Source organism: Coloeus monedula (genome assembly GCF_965178545.1).
Source record: "Coloeus monedula genome assembly, chromosome: 1".
NCBI classification, from domain to species: domain Eukaryota; kingdom Metazoa; phylum Chordata; class Aves; order Passeriformes; family Corvidae; genus Coloeus; species Coloeus monedula.
In genome coordinates this window covers 110,926,598-110,947,241 of record NC_138781.1, presented here as the reverse complement: position 1 = coordinate 110,947,241, position 20,644 = coordinate 110,926,598, and the positions used below count along the sequence as shown (strand labels likewise).

At 41.1% G+C, this 20,644-nt stretch overlaps 1 protein-coding gene across 1 annotated transcript; it reads right to left on the bottom strand.

Moving 5' to 3' along the window:
* Nucleotides 1-93: 93 nt before the first annotated feature.
* On the bottom strand, nt 94-20,425 carry THOC1 (THO complex subunit 1). Its single transcript, XM_082289650.1, has 21 exons — nt 20,363-20,425; nt 19,181-19,254; nt 19,013-19,073; nt 18,013-18,079; nt 16,843-16,961; nt 16,113-16,161; nt 15,514-15,609; nt 15,145-15,227; nt 14,612-14,685; nt 13,908-14,016; nt 12,722-12,853; nt 12,205-12,305; nt 10,880-10,946; nt 10,654-10,704; nt 9,933-10,003; nt 8,521-8,616; nt 8,162-8,227; nt 6,115-6,198; nt 5,744-5,891; nt 4,144-4,222; nt 94-2,199 (listed from the first exon to the last, which is right to left on the bottom strand). The coding sequence occupies exons 1-21, from the start codon at nt 20,408-20,410 to the stop codon at nt 1,904-1,906; spliced, it is 1,971 nt and encodes a 656-aa protein (XP_082145776.1). The 5' UTR covers nt 20,411-20,425; the 3' UTR covers nt 94-1,903.
* Between the last annotated feature and the right edge of the window lie 219 nt (nt 20,426-20,644).

Here is a 20,644-nt window from a genome sequence, read left to right as displayed (position 1 = left end):
GTCTCAAAGCAGTCATGGAATAAAGTCACTTTTTTTTAAGCTGTAGGGATGTGTCTCCTGTCCTGTTACTCTTTACTCAGTAGGTAAGCCCAGTTTGGTGGCTACAAAACTGGGCTTTGCTTACTTACAGGACCTGCTGCAGTAAGTGGGTGGGTGTGACTGCAGTAAAAAAAGCATTTTAGTGCTGGCTACAGCCTAAAAAGCAACAAGGCCATCAACCCACTCACCCCTTGTGTACAGGTTCCCAGTGCTGATGTGTCCCAGTGCCTTCTGGAAGAGCTGGTCCCTATTCGTAGGAAGTACTTGCACTTCTGTTGGCAGTGTGGTGAGGTTGCCTGTGCCTCACTTGCTCTTTTATCCTTTCCTGGGGACACTGGCATCTGCTGTGGCCTTCACACGTGGCCTTGCAATTGTTACTCCAGTGCCACCTCCCTTGCACAGCTTCCCCTGGGAGCACACCAAAGGCCTTGGGGTGTATTTTAAGTAAGTGGCACAATTCTTAAACGCAAGTTCTGCCCGGTAGGGAAGCCCCCTGACAGTACTGGCTCAGTTCCTGCAGGCACCACAGCAACCACAGGCTCCTCTAAGTTAAATGCTTGTTCTGCATCCTGTTAGAGGGGAAGGAGGGATGGTGCCTGTGCTTGGTTGCCGCTTTGTGGAACTGCATCCTCCTGTTGTCATCCTCAGCATTCCCAGCACCGAAGTTGTCAGTCACACCTGCACACTTACAATATGCTCAAGTCCTTCAATCAGTTGAAACTGTTCAAGTTCACACCTTCTACCAACCCCTACCTGCAGCAGGAGCTAAGACCTGGGCTGTTCTTTCCTAAAATTTTCCTGTATCTCTGCCCCTACCAACCTTTACTGAAGCACCCTAACCAAATTCTTAAAGACATTTAAGTCCAAAGTGGGGCAGCAGGCACAAAACTCTTACCAATGGCTCTGCAGGCAGGAACCCTCCTTTGAGGTGGTAGCTAATCATGCTGGAAATTGACAGCTATGATTGAATAGCTGAAAAAATACAGGGAAGAGTTCAGTGGAAGGTAGTTTTCCAAACACTGATCCATTAGAGAGATCTTGTGAAGGACAGAAACACTATACAAACTAGCCACAGAACAAGTTGTAGCCAGCTAACAATACTGCAAATATCTCCCTTTTTGAGGGAAAACAGCTTGTACCCATCTACAGAGAACCATGGCCTTAAAATGAGACCTTCACAGTAACCTGTGCCAAAAAAATTCCCTTGTTTACCAGGACTCAGAGGAGTTCCTACACAGCCAAAGAATGAGGCTAAAAATAATCATTAATAAAAACCAGCATGGAAATCCCATGATCCTTGACTGAACCAGTTCTTCAGCAGGAGAGTGGGACAGCACTTCTTCCCTGCAAGTCAATGCTGTGCCTTGCAGTGTCATCACAGCCACCCTCTTATTTTACCTCTGCCAGGTAGGTTTTGACAGTCCCCAGCTCCCATCACCCCAAGGGGTGACTCCAAAGTCTTTCACACAGAGTCCTTCCCTGCGCTGAGGGACGTGGCAGAGCCAGTGGCAGTGGGAGAAGCTGCCAATGCTCTGTCCAGTGGGAGCAACCCAAGTTCTGCTGGTGCCAAACGCTCCCACAGCCTGCACCAAAATCTGCTTTGACTCTCCATCCTCCCTTTTACGTTCTACCACCAAAGATGAAGCTTCCTACTTCCAGGCCAGGGTGACTAATCCTCTTCTCAGACAATCTGGACAATCTCACAGTATTATTAAAAAGCTTTGTATCATTTACTGAACATAAAATACCTATCAAAAATCTGTTACCTAGTGACAAAAGTAACAATTATCAATGACAAGCACCAGAAGAGTCACAATTACCAGCACCCCCAGCCCCAAGTCAGTCAGCTGGCATCCGAGGCGAGTTAGCTGCTGCCCTCGGTGTCGTTGGTGAGGCTTTCGGCCAGGTCCCCAAGCCCGGCTTTGCTCAGGGCCGTGATCAGGTTCTCGGGGGTGGCGTGAGCACCCTCCTGATCCTGCCAGGCCACCAGCAGCTGCTTCGCTCTCATCTTCACATCCTCGCTGTCCAGCTCAATCTGCCGTATATCAGATTCCTTCATCTCCAAGTAGGGGGCCAAGGCCTTCCACTGCTCCCCCAGCCTGTTCGCAAAGGACTCGATCTGCTCGCCCGTCATGGCTTTGTCCCGTTGCACCTCTGGACCTGGAGAAAACAGAGGAGGAATCAGTGAAACACAGGGAACATCTCCAGACACTGCAAATTAATCTTCTCTGATCTGCCCCATTTCAAAACTTCTGTTTATTTACTGACAGCCTGACTTACACCTTTCCTGTAGCTTTTCAAACCTACTCGAGCTCTGAGAGCAGATTTTTACAGGTGTTTACCTGGGTTTCAAGAGGAATGTCTCTTAATGCCCATAATAAAGAAAATACTGCTTTTTATGTTATCTCCTATTATACTGAGAGAGAAGTGCCAAAGTCTTAAATACATCAGAACTGCCTCCTCCAAATGAAAACAAGGATTTTGACAGGCAGACTACAGTTTTCAACACAAGTCAATTATAACATTAAAATACAGAGTGATCTTTAACACTCAGTTGTCTTTTGGAATTTTTTAGTCACCTTACTCAAGGTCAACCCAGGTAAAAAAAAACAACCCAAACCCAGTTTACTTGCCTTTTTTCTCATGCTACTACTAGCAGCAGGACTGTGACAGTAAATGTCATGTTTAGTCAGTACTTTAAGGAATTTTCTGTCATTCTGGCATTGACATAAGAACCATGGAACACTAGGCTCTGCTGAGAAGCCAAGTGCTGTAGTGATTACATAGATGGCTTTGCACATTCACAGCTTATCATGGTCTACCATCTATGGCTTATCACCCATGTTTATTTCACAGTTTTAAAGAAGGAAACACCAAAGACTGAATTATGTAGAGAAATTAATAATAATTTTTAATAAAATACCTCACCCTTGTACCACCTGAAAAAACAGGTGGCATGGAGTAGAAGTTTCAACTCTACCCAGTGCTTTTCAGTCACACTCATTTATCTGAACTAAAGTCACATCGAGGGGAAAGGATAAAAGATGCTGAACAACAAAACAATAAAAGCCCTCAGATCACTTCCCTTATGTCTAAGCACAGCAGACCACGGCTCTGCCATCGTTGCTTTAAGACAAGATTTAAAGGAAGATGTAAATCCCACACAGTGACACCACAAAGGCTGTGTGAATTAGCATTAAGCTGAAGAGAAAAGAACTTCTCTGCTATTGCCAAGGAGACTGTGGAGAAGGTCAAGTGCTGGATGGAAAAGGGAGACACGAGAGAGATTCACAGAGGCCCACAGGTGGCCTTCCACTACCAGAAAAAAGCTTTCAACAAAGCTGCCAGAGGTACCCAGTGTTTTGCTTCCATGCCCTGCATATCCCATCTGCCCATGATGGATCCAGGAGCTGGCACACAGAGTTACAACACACAAGGGAGAAGGTGCTGTGAGATGAGGGCATGAATGAGGATGGAAGAGGGCAGATTCACAGACAAAGGAGATGGGGAAGGACACCTAGGAGCAGGACATGCCAGGATTAAAGGCAAGAGACAACCAGGAGTGGATTGTGGAGAAAAATGAGCGAGATGATGTTTGTCAGGAATGTTGCTCTTCTCAGCAAGAACCTTTTACCTTTAAAGTATTTTAAATGAAGAGGAAGTAAAGACCTCAGAGTTGGAGTATGTTAATTTTTGAAAGTCCCAAAACTACCACCCCAGGAGGGGCTAGGGGAAAGTGCTTACCCCAGCAATTAAAGGGCAGAGAGAAGAGGGAAGTGGGTGAGGAGCACTCACACAGGTTTTTACACAGCTGGTATTTCAGCCATGAACACCCAGTGACACTGGCAACATACACCACATAGCAGGAAAGGTGAAAGAGGCTCCTAATGGAAGTGCTAATCCAACAGGTTGGATGCTTTCAGCATTGCAGGCCAGGACTCTGGGAGGTTGCTCCTGGTGCCCCGTGTCCTGTAAAGGCTGCGCTTTTTGGTACGAATGCACTGGGGTAAGCAGGACTGATGGCCCTCAGTAGACTATGTTAAAACAGATTCTGCATTACACATAAGAGAAAAACTGAAAAGACTGAGAACATGCAAGTCTTACTTTCATTGTTTTCCTTTAATAAAGCATCATTATCTTCCTCATCTTCATCTTCACCTGTTTTTATTTCTTCAGAAGGAGGCTACAATGAAAGAACTAAACATCACTGGATGAACTTTGTGTTCAAAGAGAAATTCTATAGCTCTGTGCTTGTCTCTGAAACGTGTGTTAGAATGGAAGGCCTGACATGATCCCACATGAGAATTAAAAATCCCCCATAGTCTCCTAAATAACAGTAACAAGTTCTAATAAAACACATTACTAACTAAAAAACCTAATAAAAACATCCACTGACCTCACAGGATTCTTCCTTTTCACAGTAACAACTACTAAGCATTCCATAGTGAGCTTTATCACTTGCTTAAAAAAAATCCCAGCCAATCAACTTTGAGATCACTACTGATGAACATTTTTTAAAACAGTCGTTATTATTGTTATTTACTTATTTTATTCCTCACTTGGGAATTCCCCAAAGTTTATGCACTTTCAGACTTCTGGAAGGTGGCAAACAAATACACAAACAACAAACTTTTCACTCCTTCATTTAGCTACGGATCAGCCAAAAAGTTTCATCTTTTTCTACATTTCAGCCACGGGTCTTATGTACATATTTTTTTCTTGTGATAGCATTTGGCACATGACAGTAGTACCATCAGGAATATTGCAGACAGCCATACCTTAATACATTCAACAAATTAAAATACATTTGCCCTCCCCTTATTTTTTCTGAACTTGCTATTAGCATACAGTTAACTCTGATGGCTGGACAAACAAAACAGCCATACATTAAAATCCAACCTTTACACCTTGGTAGTTTCACATTACACACAAGGAAGGTCTCAGTAGAGGAGCAGGGGTTTGTATCTGCAAGACATTGCTGGGTTGTGTGCTAACTCAAAGGTGTAGAAAGTGCCCCTTCCCCACTTGCAGCCTCTCTTACCACTGTGTATAAAGTGATCTGAAAGGCCCCTTCTTGGACTCAAATTTTTACTGTTGACCAAGCAAAGGGTTAATGCCTTTGCTCCACAAGGTTTATTCATGTTTTGCGTATTTTAGAAGTCAGGGAGCTGATAGAAGAACTCTGGCAAACCTTGCTGTAAAGCTCTGGTAACACTTAGCACAGCACCTTCAGCTGCACATGCTGCCCCTTTTCCTGCCACCCCAGTATATTCATGAGCCATAATTCTGGCTTATACCTTCCATAAAATTGGTCTGCACTGCAACATGGAACCCAAGTGGCTGGGTTCATATATATATATATAGAGATATATATAGATATATATATAGGCATGTGTGTGTATATATATATATACACTCCTGCCCACCAACAGAACTGCCACAGCTGATTTTTTTCCCCAGAGTACAAGGCAGGGCTCAACAGTTACTAGGTTAATCAATGTTACTTAGTTTATTGTTACTGGGACCTTCAGAAATTCGACTAATTTAATTTGTAATTTTTACTTTAGTGTACAAACTCTTTTCCTAGTTGGGTTTTTGGGGGTTTTTTTTGGCCCCTCTGTGCCCAGGTACCAAATGGACTGTAGAGAGACAAGCAGAAAGTGAACGAATTCAACATTAATTATTATAGGATAATATTACTTACAGGCAGCTCCTTGGCTAATTTGATTACCATGTTTTCTAGATATTCAGGTAAACTCTTGAATTGTTGGTTTGTTGGCTGGAAGAAGTGGGGACTTCTGCGTGCCAGAAGTCTCAGTGCTCTCCAGCCATAGTTAGAATTGTTCACAGCCCTACAATAAAACACAAGTTTGTTTAGTAAAGTCTGGCATCTATAAAAGCACAGAGAAAGATTTGAGACTTTTAGTAACATAATTCTGTCCAAATTTAAACAGTTTTTGTACATTTCTGGAGTCCTGCACAGATACTAGTAATGCTGAGAATAGTCTGTTTTCTTTAACAAGCCAAACATGAAAGAAATTAAAATCAAGTGAAACACAGCAGAGATGGACATACTTATACTTATTTTCCACCATGTTTTCAGGGTCTGCTTGTTCAATAGCTTCTTCAAAAAATTCCTCCAGTGTTGGCATATATTCCCTAAGAAAATCAAATAAGGACATTAACATGTTTCACTAACTTCTCTAAAATAGACAGTATTTGGTTCCTTCAGACACATCTCAAGCTCATCCACTGAAGAGAGAAAAACAAACCCCAAACCAACCCATTCAAATTAAACAATTTTAAATAAGCAAAGAATCTGTCTGATACACATTGCTATAAAATTATTTACTGTGTAACCAGCGGAGCATGCCAGCTGTTGCTAGCACTACCTATTATATACATTTAAACCTCCTGCCATACTAAGAGGTGACACCAACACCTGTCAACAGCATCTGCGCGGCTCACAAGTGCTCAGGAGTCTAAAATGGTTGTTAGTTTTGTGCCATTTGACAGCATCAGTAAAACATGGCTGTCCCTGCCACCCCCATCTCAGTTCCGTCTGCTCTCGGAACCACTTGTGGTTGGTTCTGAGAGGTACTCAAAGCAGCACAAAAGGAACCCTGACCTAAGAACAGAACAGAAATGAAATTTCACACCATTGGGACAGTTTGCTGCTGAGAAGACTCTAACCAAGAAACACAGATTGTGTAAGAGTTGTAGGTGACTGAGAGCCAAGACGCTCAGTGGTGCAAAGCAAGCTCAGAATGATCTGTATTTCTCCTACCTAATGCTGACAGAGACACAGCTGCTTCTACAAGGTCTTATCCATAGTAAAGGGTTGGACAGGGGGTGAGGCACACTGCTCTAAAAACTCACTTCAATTTTGTTATGAAAAAGGCATTTTGCCCAGGGCAGCAATGCCCTGTGCATTATCAGTGACTACTGGAACCAAAGCCAGCACCTTGAAAACCCATCTGAGTCCTGCTAATATTATCCCCAGAACAACCATCTAAAAAGGAGACAGCTAAGGAAGTATTCCCCATTTGAATGGAGATGTGAGGAACCAAAGCAAAAAGCTACAGTCACTTGACCACGTACAATCACAAAGCCTACAATAAAAACTTGGAACTGAATCCAGATCCCATGGGACCTATTTCCTGTTTACCATGGCATGCATTTTCTTCGTTTATCTCCATTTGTTTAGGCCTTTATTTATTAATTTATTTTTATTTAAAGACACTGCAGCACAATACAATCACACACAGGGAATCAAAAGCTTTGGTCCCAAACACAACTCCACCTTCATCCCTTGGCCTAGTAAAGGCAAGTGTCCTTGTCAGAGACCTTCCTGGACATTCCAGCCTCACAAGAAAGGAGGGCGCTTCCTCTGCAAAGCTCTGACCCTCTGGAAAAGCGATTCCTCCATTCAGGGTATCTGCACAGGTAGCACCTCACCCCAGGCAACCAGATTCTACAGCCACTACTAGCAGAGTCCTCTTTGGGAACTCTCCCATTCCTTCTCCAAATTTTCTTACTCTGCATCGTGTCTGCACAGAAAAAGGGATTTTGGTATCTGTAACAAACAAAGTTATGCAGCACAGTACATTTTAAGTATTTCCCATAATTGTGCAAGCTGAAGGGACAACCAATAACTGCATTTTTCTGCATCTGTCCCACGAGTAGATACGGTATGTGCTGGAACAATGCCTGGTAGCCAATTTCCTCTTATCTAGCATTGTTCAAAGCACAGGCCTGCTTGAAAATCATAGCCAAGTAGCATGCTAACTTCATCAGAGCCAGACTTGGCAATCTTCCTTCATTATATAAGGTAATTAATGATACAATCACGCTCTATAAAATGGGAGTTTTCATCTGGTTTTCAGCTTAGATTTTACTTTACTAAGCCATGAAAATTACTGACAGCATAAATATTCGAAGAAGAGAGGAAAACTGTAAGGGGATTTCAAGGCAAAGACTCACGCAAACACCTTCTCTCAAGGTGTGAAATGCACACCTCATAAAATCATCTTGTATATTTTCCTGATGCCAATTTGTAACTCTCTAATTAGAGTGCTAATTAGTTACCTTTAGACAAAAGATACACCCATTTTTTACCTACCTACTCTCAGATTTACAGGCTTCCATGTTATCAGGACATAAATTCCAAAGGCGGGTCAGTTCCTCACTGAAAAGAAAAGCATAACCACACATTGTTTATGTTCATCATTCTACAATTCCACACTTATGGAGTGTTTTAAAGGGATCTGTAAAAGATGGTTACAAGGAAAGAAAGCCTACTGCAAGTTTTAAAAGGATGATATATCCTTTGGCAGTTCTTTCCTGGCAGTTCCAAGCTAAGGAAGTTTGAAAATTACTGCATAGAAAAATCAGTGGGGGAAAAAAACCCCGAACACAAAACCCCCCAAACCAACTAAACCAAACCCAGAAACTCTGTATTGGAAAAAGATTCCAACATACTTCCCCATTAGGATTTTTTTGTTGGATCCTTTTCCTAAGAAGTCCTCTGGAGCTGGCCTCTTTCTCACAGGCCTCATTGGCTTAGAATCAGGAGGTCTAAAGAAAAAAAAAAAAGGATGCTCTTTAGTATCAAACCAGTAACATCTCAAGAACAAAAAAAGCCATTTCACCTTCACCTTGAGATGGTGCCAAGTTAAATCATAACAAAAGGACTGAAGGACAGTGAGTCTAAGAGTGGGAGGAGGCAGTGGGGAAGAGGAGAGAGAAGGCAAAGTAAAGATAAGGAAAGGATTCTGCCAGACACCAAAATTAGTTCACTCAAAAATGTAAAGGTCTACCAGAGTCCCAATAAAAAGAAGGAAGCAAATCACATTTGTGCCAGCAGCACATGTAAGTATGATCTACCCTGCTGCTGGGATCATCTGCTCTATGCTTGCAAGGTCTCTTTCCCCAGCTGCACCTGATTTCACGGGATTAGAGAATGGAGATCCCAGAGCACTGAGGTTAGGGCAAGACCTACCCAAGCTGAAACTCTGGATGAGATCTAAAGGAGACAGAATATTTATAAAAGTCAGATTTCATAATTTTACTTCCCCGCAATCCCCCTGCAACAGTAATTCTCTCTCCTAACAGCTCCCCTCCCTTTTTTTGCAAACAGTTTAAGTCATGGAGAGGTGGCTGCACCTCATCTCTGCAATAAAAGGAAATCTCCAAAGAGATAATGACCCAGATGCTCCTTACCACAGGCTACAGTCTGAGTGTACAATGAAGAAGGGTGGAAGACAAATGTTTGGTCATCCCCTCAAGACAGTCAAGTAGACACATGGAGTCAAAGTTCAGGTTTTGCCACTAGTTAGTAACTAATTACATAGGAAACTTTCAGCAGTGAAAGCCACCTAAATGTCATTTCCTTTAAGGTAAGAGATCACCATCAAGTGGCACACTAATAAATTAATTGCATGAGAGAACTGTTACACAAACTCCAGATATGCTGCTCTGCCAAAGTCATAAAGCCAAAGGCTACATTAGAGGCAATCCAAAGGGGTATATGGGAAAGTCAGGCACTAACCTCTTCAACCTAGGGTCTGCTGAAAGCAGGAGGGGACAAAACCTGCTCCAGTCTCCTGGACCACTGGATCCTCAATACCACCAAATGTTCCCCTGAGACAATGAAGAATGCTCTCCTGAGAGCCCACACACCCATAACCACCTCTTCCCTGACACACTGCAAGCCTTACAACTTTTGGCAGAAATCTAAGAGCCTTCTGCACTCACTGTAGGGACAGGCAACTGCACAGATCTCCAAGCTGTGTGAATGGGTAATGCTCATAGGCACCATGGGTACCATATTCTGAAGTGGAACCACCATTTCAAACAAGCAGCAGAAAGCTTCTGTTTCATAACACAGTTACCTTTCTTTCACAAAGCTGGGGCAGCCCTCATTTTTCCATGAGTTCCAGTTTTCTTCAGTATTTAATATATGCTGTAGAAACAAAGAAAGTATTGCATATTATTAGGATCATAAGCACTTTCAGAGTTGACTCCAAAGTTTTAAACTAAGCTATTAAAATTAAGGGGAAAACTTCGTTCTAGGTTGTGTGTTTCAGTCACTATCTTGAAGATCACCAGTATAATCTTAGGCAACTGGTTTAATTTATTAAAAAATAGTGTATCTTCTCTCTTCAAAAATTGTGGGAAAGGCTTTATTTCCCCTGGTATACACAAGAAAATAGATGGAGTTGAAGTAAAGGAAAAAAGGAAAGCAAAAAAACAACTTCTTGGGTTTTTATTAATTTCACTTGTATTTTATTTCCATGTCTTTGGGCACAGGACTCCTATCTGCAAAAAGTTTTAAATTTTTTTTGCTTTCCAATAACCCATCTCTCCTGTATGTCCACATGCACATATAGGCATATTTCCATTTCTCCCCAGCACAAGGAAGAAAAGAGTATTAATGAAAACATGGGATAAAATATGACTACAAAATAAAAAGACATTGTAAGACCTTTTTTTACTGGGATGAGGTAAAAACTTTCTCAGATATAACAGCTGTGTTCCAAAAGCTAGTTTAAGCTGAAACTGATTTTTTATATGCTATATAGACTTTGTTCAGGCAGGCATCAAAGTACTTACCTCTACCATTTTTGAGAACCTTTCCCCATCTGGAGGATTTTCTGAAAGAAGCTATGAATGGGAGAAAAGAAAGTGAACTTTTTGCATTATATCTGTAGCAGAATATGTAGGGGAAAAAAAAAGCCCCCAGAGAAAATAGTCCTTACAGCTTCAAGAGTGGTTGATACAATATTATATGCTTAATCTTCTTCCATGTAATTTTTATGAAAGTAGATACTGTACCAACCTGATAAACTGCTTTTGTAGTATCTTCAATCCAAAGAGACTGTTCATCTGTTAGAACATAGTTTGAACTGAAATTGAAAAACAAAACAACACATCAAAAAGTGTGCTGAGGACACATAAGTTACACTACATGCCTTCTGAGAAGTGTTGGAGGGGATCTAAGGAAAATACTTTGAATGTGAACTGCTCTGGTCCCAGGGACTGACCATTTATTAGTTTGTGGAATTAATGAGATGTGCTTTCAAGGTTTAGATTCACCCAATAGGAAGCCCATTTGTGTGATTCAAGACCACACCTGGATGTTGGACCCAAAACCCAGCAAATGGACACAATGAAAAGATTTACCTCAAGAAGTAACCAAGTGTTATACTACACCATTTGTATCTCATGACATCCTTGACCACCAAGAAGTGGTCATAATGCATTTTTATGCATTGACATTGAAATGACTGTCACTTCAACAGGACTGAACTGCAGTTCAGGAGACCTGAATTCCATTCCTTCTCTGTCACTAGACTGCCTTGACAAATAATCCGTAGAATTAGGGTAATGATCCTAACCTAGTTTACAAAGTTCTTTGAGAGCTGCTTATAAAAAGCAATATACAGCAGGTGAGAGACAGCTGCCTTGTTAAGGATGTTAATTATTATGTGCACATATGGCCCAGGGCACAAGGAAATGAACAGAGAGATGGGATTTTCTTCAGCATAATGTTAGATACTAGGAACAGATGGGGTTTGGTTCTATCCCATTAATTCATAAAAGCATCAATCACCATTGCTATTTCTTGCCATTTTAGACAGAGTTCTGTAGCACACTAAGAAAAAACAAACCAGTAACCAATGCCACATTGCAGAGTCACTATAGATTCAAAATGATGCCCCACACAAGTACCTTCCACTGGTCTAACAACTTGGTGCTGCCAAGGAGAGTCTCCTTCCCTCTCATGGCTGGCACTCACTGTAAGCAAGTTTTAACGGCCTCTACTTCTCTGAGACTCCACAACTCACCAACTTGGCAGAAAACTAACTCTGCAAAGATGAGCAGATTGGGTTTTTGCCTGTATAGTAAATGGCACAAGTTTGAGTAAGTCAAATCAACACTAAAGCAAAGGATGGCAAACAGTCAGGCAGAGGAACAGAGAAATTAATGAGACCTCTGCTTTCCTGCCGTAAAATAACTTCAGCCACACCCTGTATTTACCAATCCAAGGCTCCAAGTTCCACAAGAACCTCAGAATAAGTAGACAAACTATTTTAAAATATTTCGGTTTATCTCCAAGTTCCTAGTTCTCTATCCCCAAAATACAAAATATTTTCACACTACCTTTTAAATTTGACTTGTCCCTTTAGATACTGAAACAGTATTAGGTACTGCAACAAGATGTGACGGCGGAAGTTACTGTCACTCAGCTGTAAATCCATCAGCTAAACAACAACAAAAAAAGCAACAGATCTTTAAATATTTATTCTCTTTTAACTTATCTTTGTAAAGACAACATAACAAATGAAATCAAATAAACAAATGGCAGCTTTACTGAAGACTCTTATTCCAGAAATAGAAACTCCCGAGTCATTAATTAATAGAGGCAATCCACAAAAAAAAAAATACAAAAAAGAATAAAATAGAAAAAGAAATAGAATAAATGTATCTAAATAAATTGGCCAAACAGTGTAATTGGGTACCAGAGTCTCCATCTGTGGACTCTCAATGTGTGGAGACATTCAAAGCCCAACTGGACATAGTGCTAATCTCCAGTTTAGAGCTTTGAGGGAGGCTGAACCAGACACAGGTTCCTTCCAACCTCAAGTACCCTAGGATTACAAGACAGGAAATCACATACCTTTTCACTAGTTAGGAACTTTGCAAAATATACATGTTCTCCTCCTGTTTTTAGTTCTTCCAACTTTTTTCGGGAAGCCTGAGTGTCATCCAGTTTATAACTTTTGAAAACAGCCAAAACCTCTTCTGAGTACTATAAAACAGAGTTATTTAGCACGTGAAAACAATACTGAACCTTTGTAGTTAGAGAACTACACTAGACTTAAAGCCAAGCAAGTAAAATAATTCATAAATTTGCTATCAGCCCGTTGAAACAACCCATTTGTTACCAATGTGTACAACACAAATGAAGTGAAAGCACTATCATGTCAGAACACCTAATCATATGGAATATTTAAAGTATGCTAAGAAAAAGAACGTTTTGGGTTGTAAATAGTGCTTTGTTGTTGAGACATCATGAAGAAAAAAGGTTCACATGATGACAGTGCTACACTGAAAACTTTCACCTGAAAGACTTAAGTCAGGCCTTGATCAGTTTCTGAACTGCACCCGGGTGGTTTTTTTTTTTTGACCCCACTAGTAGACCTCATTAATTACATTTATATTCAGATGTCTGAGCAGATGTCACCTCTTATTACCAGAACACAGAGAACAAAGATGAAAAAAAAACCCTAGACTTCTTTGAATTAAATAAATACTGAGTGACAAATTGTGAAGAAACAGTAGCTTAGCAATAAATCATCTTCAATATTCATACTAAACAAAACTGAAACAGCTGGCTGAAGGGGACATTCAAGTCATAGTTTCTATAAAGAGATTTGCTTCATTAGAAACCAACAATCTTTAGGATCCCACTGGGATCAATGCGACTATTCAAAAATAAGAGCTAGAACTAGATAGAGCTACTTACCTTCTCTGGGTAAAAAAAACCCACTCAAACCTACAAGTTCTGCTTTTTGCAGCTGTTAAGCCACAGAAAAGTTATTTCTGGCACTGTTGCAACATATGAAGTATTTCTGATACTGACTTACACAAGCTGTATTAGGGGGCTTACTGTACATCTGAACACAATGTTTGTTTACTGCAAAAGGCTCACTTTAGAAAACAGCAAAATGCATTTCCTCCTGCACTATCATCTTCCAGCAGCCTGAGCCTTTGAACTGTTCCATGCTTATGCAGTCACTGCTATTTGTGTAAACAATGACCTTTACTTAGGCTGAATGGTTGAAAGCACCAACTCAGATTACCTTAAGAAAAGTTTTCCATGACACCTTCTCGTAGCACTGCACAGGATTTCTAAAATAATCTTGAAGTGACCAGAATTTTCTATACAGGTTATAATCTATTGGAATGGAACTGTGGAAAAAATAATGAAAAAAAACCATACTGAAAAGCAGCATTCAAGTTCACTCAGGAATGTACAATCCAGAAAATATAATTAATTTTGGAAGTAAATTAATGAGTCAGTAGAGAACCCTCACAGACAAATCTGTAACTCAGAATTTGTCCTTGTAAGAGTTTTTCATTCGGTCTATTGTTACTTTCTCACCACAAAAGCCAAAATAGTACGTAAAAGGGATCTTAGGAGTTTTCAGTATCTGGGGAACAAAGAGGACCACAACTTTTTCTCCTAAAGCATATACTCAAAATCCCTGAATACATCTTATCACAACAAGTTTTGTGAAGGGAATTTGGAAAACTGTCAAAACCAGACTGGTTTTCAGCAAGGGTATGTAATTTTTTCAAATCTGTATATTTCTGTCTTCCAGGCAACTTCACTTGAACAGTTAAGGCACTGTCAGGAGTCTTCACCAAGGAGATACATCTTATCTTCAGAGGGCAGGAGATAAGGAGAATTTGGACCACAACATTTAAGGATATTTCCCAAATAGCTTTTTTCCTTTCACTTTACAAAGCTTTGCTTCAGCTTTTAAAGTTTCTGTAAGCTCACCAACTTGTTGGTGCTTCATCATCTCCCATTTCACCTTCTTCTACATCCATTCCTTCTTCCCTCTCCTCGGTGTGCTAAATAGGAAAAAAATATTTAAAATTTATACAAATGCCACTACAGTTTGCATAGGGTTCTCACAGTGTTCTTTACTACATATTAGATCAGAAAGCTTAAGGTGGTAACTCAAAACATCTCTGAAGTATTATTACTGTCAAATGTGCAACAAATTCGTGTCTTAACGCACTGGTAGCCTCACTTCTCCTAAAAAAAGCTGAAGAGACAGCTCTGTTCTCTGCACACTGTGGGGAAAACTTCGCAGTGAGTGACAGTGCTTATTCCTCACAATCAAACCAATCTTTTTCCCCTGAGAGTGCACAGTTTAATGTTCCAGATAACATGCCTATTCCCAAAACTACAGCTTGGTCTGGCAGAGGAACAACCAAATGACGAACCTACAGTCCCAAACACTTCTTGTGCAAACAATCTAACATGTTTACTGCAGAATCAGTGAAAAATGACATAGGAATTTTCACCTTCTGTCCCAGAGTGCTCTCATGTTCATTGGTATTGAACACAGTGACATTTTCCAGGTTAAACTGACTCTGTAGGTTAAGCCCTGTGAAAAACAAAGGGTAAGTTTTAGAAGTTGTGAAGTTCCCAAGTCTGTTCATTCAGTCAGCTGTTCATAAAATGTTGGTACTCAATTCTCAGAGCATTCAAAACTTATGTTTGAAATCAAAGCAAATAAAAGTCACTTACAACATCGAGGACAGACACAAGAACTAGGATACAAGTGCAAAGTGATTTGGTCCAACTGGACTTGGTCTGCAACCACCAGAAACTTACAAGGTTCAGCTTATTTAGTCTCAATGTTAAGTGTGATGAAATGCAAAAAATCTCACCTGACTTTTCTGAAAGTGGAAATAACCGAGCCAAGAAGAGCTGAATTCTTCCACAAAAGACTGTGTTTTGTGACTTAGATAATCTTCTTAAGAGGTCTAGATATCATAAAAAGTACAGAATATTAGTATTTGTCCCTCTTTTCCTTTCTCATGTAATAGAATTCAAGACTTGCTAATTACACGACTTACAGAGCTAACGAAAGGAAGCTCATATTTGTAAATTTAAATGCCAGTGACTTCCTCTGATCAGACATATTTCTTCCAAATGCATTCTTACAATTCTTCTAACACCTTCAACACCAATAAAAAATAAGTGAATGAATCCTACTCAAATACAGCCTCTGATATGAGCCTTGTCATTGCTGAGGAATGATATTCTTCTATAATGATCTCCACTGATGAAGAGAATTCCCTGAGGTCTGTACGTCTTTTACATTAATAAGCAAGACTCACGAATTTCTATCTGCTGAGAGATGCACCTTTTAACTTTATAATTTATTGAACATATCTGAATTTAAATCAAGTTATTAAACTCACTTTCATTTGCTGAGATAAGTTCTTTAAAACTGCTCCCCCCTCCCCGAAAAACTACCACTCACCATTGCACATGCGTAGCAAGTAATTTTTCCCTGCAGAGTAAAATGTGTTCTGAAACAGAGTAAAGGCATTTAGAACATTAAGAGATAATAAAACCTTCTTGAGCAGATTTAATCCAGCCACCAGGTATGAGTAAGTATGAGTCAATCCTACAGATAACTCGAAATTTGAGTCTTCTCTTACATAACAGGCAGGTTTCATGCAAAAGAAGATAAAACAAGCAATCCCACAAATTCCAACAAAGCATAAAACACATTTAAATCCAGCCTTCATAAAGAAAAACGTATGTCAGTGAACAGTAAGAACAGCATCCACTTTTTTTTCTGAATACATTAATTTTTACAGTAATTTCCTTTATAATTTCATTTATGATTTATATAAATAAGCAAAGAGCACTCACAAAAGATTTACAGTGTTCACAATACTGGTGATTTGAAAGCAGGAGAAACAAATTGGTAGAATTAATTGAATTAATGACAAAGAACAGTTTGCGAATATATCAGGGGCTGCAGTGTTATCTGAAACAGAACAGCTTGAGTTAATGACTATAGGAGGAAGTTCTGGTTAGAAAATCCAGGTTAGGAAAACACTGAGACAGAAGAATGCTTTTTGGGTGCTATCTCTGGGGTTCCTGACACGTCAGCTACAAGACAGTTAAATTCTCTTCATAAAAATTGTTCATGTAGACAAAAGCTTTGGCAAAACTATGCAATGTTTCGCAAAAATACCCACCGATTTCCACGTAGCAACATTTTTCTCCACAAAAGTGAAAATTTTGTCACACTGATCCAAAGGTAGGCAATCCAGAACATCCCCCAAAAGCACAAAAGGAGTTGATGCAGTGCAGATACCTGTGAGGAACAGGAAATCTTTTATTCAACAAATTTGAACTGAAATATAAAGAAAAAAAAAAGATGCCTTGCACTTGCGGGACATTTTATTAAAAAAAAAAAGAAGAGAAAAGTTTTTCTTCCTAAGAAAGCTTGGACTAAAATGGGAACTTTCATTGAAGATATTTCTACACATACTCAAATGAGATCTGCAAAAGTTTTGCACTAACATAAAACAAGTACTAAAAAATTGCCTGTTCTAATGACCTCAAACAAAGCCTCAAACGATGCTGCATCTCTCTGCAGAACGCAAGTGAACTCTTTCAGACTTCTAAACCCACAGTTAGGCACACTACACACACCCATGAAGCCCGACAGCCTTTCCAAGCACCACTAAAACTGCTCCAAGGCCATCCATCCATGATCTGTAGGTAGTGCCTGCATTCCTCATATCACACAGTTCTTGCTATTCTACAGCTCACAAAACATACATGTAGTTGACCTATACTTACTAAAACAAACAATTTTTGATGAATAATGTGAACAAATAAACAAAAGGAAGGGCTCAAAGGTCACTTCAGAAGAGATCAGCACACTGATTTCTGACATAAAAAACTGTTACAGAAACAGATTCAAGTATCCGAAAAACAGCCATGTACTGACAAGGAGACGAGCACAAATATCCAGGAAATGTCACTTCTGACTTGGCCAAGTCATTTGACATCTCTGCCTCAGTGGTCTCATCTCTGAAATTATGCTGGGAAACTTCTAATCATTTTAGAGTGCTGGACAAAGACAGAAAATGCTAATCATGCTGCAACGAAACCCATGCATCTCTATTAAAAAGAAGAAAAAAATTCAAAATTCCAGTACAAATGTCACATATATAACCAAATTTAATTATATTATACTTAATTTCTCTTCTGAAAGAAAGCCAAGCCTACTTACCACTAGCATAAGAGTCACATATCACCAAAGGTAACTGCTGCAGGTGACTTACAGAAATCAAGATCTTAAAATTCCCCTAAATGGTCCCTAAAACTTCCAACAGATTTGAAAGAGAGATGCTCACCTTCTGTGACTCCATTAATAGCAAGAGAAATAATTGCCAGGAGATTTTCACATGGAGCTTTGTTTATCTAAACAGAGAAAACAGTGTTGAAATTCTCTAGTCTGACCTAAATGTATCTAACAAAACTAATTTTTTTGTTTCCAAGCAAGCATATTTAAAACAAATATTGACATTCAACTTTCCAAAACAATCTATGAAACTTGACCTGTCAGCTAACTATAATAAGTTTTTATTGAGTGTGAAACCTTCCTTGACTGCTTCCAGCCACTAAAGACCCAAATACTGGGAGAGTCATTTACCTCTGAAAATTAATACCCCAAGTTCAGACTTCATTCGAGTATTATTTGATGGTAACATTATTTGACTCCTTACATCATTCTTTTCAGCTGACAAGGCAGCTTTGTTACAAATACATATTAGTATTGTTACATATTAGTAACAAATCACAAAACAGTTTTGATCTGAAGAGGCCATAAAGATCTCCCAGTACAAACCCCCCTGCCACGGGCAGGGACACCTTTCACTGGACCAAGTTGCTCAAAGCCCCATCCAGCCTGACCTCCATCACTTCCAGGGATGGGGCGTCCACAGCATCTTGGGGCAACCTGTTCCAGTGCCTCACCGCTCTCCCAGTGAAGAATTTCTTTCTGACACCTACTCTAAACCTACCCTTTCCACCTACTCTTAAAGTACAGTTACAGAACAATGCACATTTATGAATTAGAATTTTAAGATGTAGCAGACTTTCATAAGCATTACAAAGAACTGCTGGAAGAGGCTCAGTCAACAGCTCCCACCATAGTGTGACACCTGTAAAATACAAGATTCTACCAATCTCCTTGAATCATCTGTATTTAATCTCACCTATTACATAGTTCCTGTTTTTAATAAACAATGTTTTCTTACACTAAAGTAAGTTGCTGTTACATTAATATACTAGCCTGCAAATAGAAATTTGAGGTTCAACAAGAGATAACCTTCAGCAGTTTAAAGTACTTACTATTTCTTCTTCTACAACAACTCTAAAAGCTTGATCCAAGGTACACTTCTTTTCATTTTCACTGCAAATGCAAACATTCCACCTTAGTTAGTAACAACACTCAGGCACAAGATTACTAAAAGTTATCTGAATAGACACTTTTTAAAAAACCAAGTGGCCCTTACTTACCTCCCAGGAACCTGGTTAAATGCATTCAACAGCGGCTTGATGCTTTTGTTAATCAGAGCCTCTCTGGTGGACGTCTACCAAAATGCAAAGAAAAAAAAAGCTACAACACCAGTACAAAACTAAAAGGATCTTCCTATTCCTCTGACAGTGGACAGAAATACTAAGGAATCTTTCTACCACACACCATGTGTTAGTTTACAGAGAGAACTTTGGAACAAGAAGGGCAAATAACAAGCACCTAGCAAATTAGACACCTGAGCTAGTAGAGCATCACACCTCAAACCTGGGCTAACAGTGTGGTGAAAACAGCATTTCTAAGGGACACACAGAGGAACACGCTGTTGTGACCAACACTGCATCTATCGTCTCACGTGCCACACTCACAGCTTCAGGTGGTTATGGTGGTTTGGGATACAAATCGCAGAATATTCTGAGTCGGAAGGGACCCACAAGGATTATCGAGTCCAACTCCTGGCCCTGCACGGACAGCCCTAAGAATCACATCATGTGCCTGAGAGCCTCTCGTCTTCAAGGGAGTTAACAGCTCCTCCCAATTTTGTATCACCTTCAAAGTTGCATAAGATCCCTACAAGTCCTGCACCTTTAGGAAGGTGTTGAAAAGCACTTCTTAGCACTTCCTGCTAAGAAGATGGTCTAAAAATTACTATTTCCTGTTACGAAATCGATCTAATGGATCGAGTGCTCGTGCCTCGACCACTTCTGTGCAAATCCCACCCTCTTGTCTGACAGCCTGGGTCGCAAACGACAGGATCCAGAGGCCTGCGTACACAAGCAGGCCTCATGCTCTGGCAAAGGAGAAGCATCCTTCAGCAAAGGCGGCAAGTGCAATACACTCAGACGTTTTGCTGCGGGGGGCACGCCATACCTTCATTGTCTTTTACATTAATTTTCGCTAACCTGACGGCTGATCCTCGCCTTGGCAGAGCCGTCGCGCAGCCCGCCCTCTCTCCCACACCGCCGTACCTCGGCCGCGCTGAGCGCTCCATAAAGGAGCGCCCGGGCCGCTCCCGGCAGCAGCCCCAGCCGGGCCGCGGGCCCGGAGGCGCCAAGGCACAGCCCGGCCCCGCAGCTTCCCGCCCGGCCGGGCGCCGCCTGAGCAGCGGGGATGGAGGGAAGGGTAGAGGGGGGAGGGAAGGCAGGAGGGAAGCGGGGGAGGCTCACCGTGAAGCGGAGCCGCGCCTCGGGCAGGCTGAAGAGCGGCGGCGACATGTTCCCGGCCGGGCGGCGCTGCGCGGCGCGGCGCGCGCCGATGACGCCATGGCCGCCGTGCTCCCGGCGGGAAGAGGGAGGAGCGCGGGCTTCGGCGGCGGGATTGCCGGGGAATCGCCGCGGTATGGAGCGGGGCCGGCTGGGAAACACCGCCGAGACCGCCGAGTCCAGCCGTTAACCCAGCGCTGCCGGGCCCGCCACTACACCACGGCCCCAAGCGCCGCGCTTTTTGAG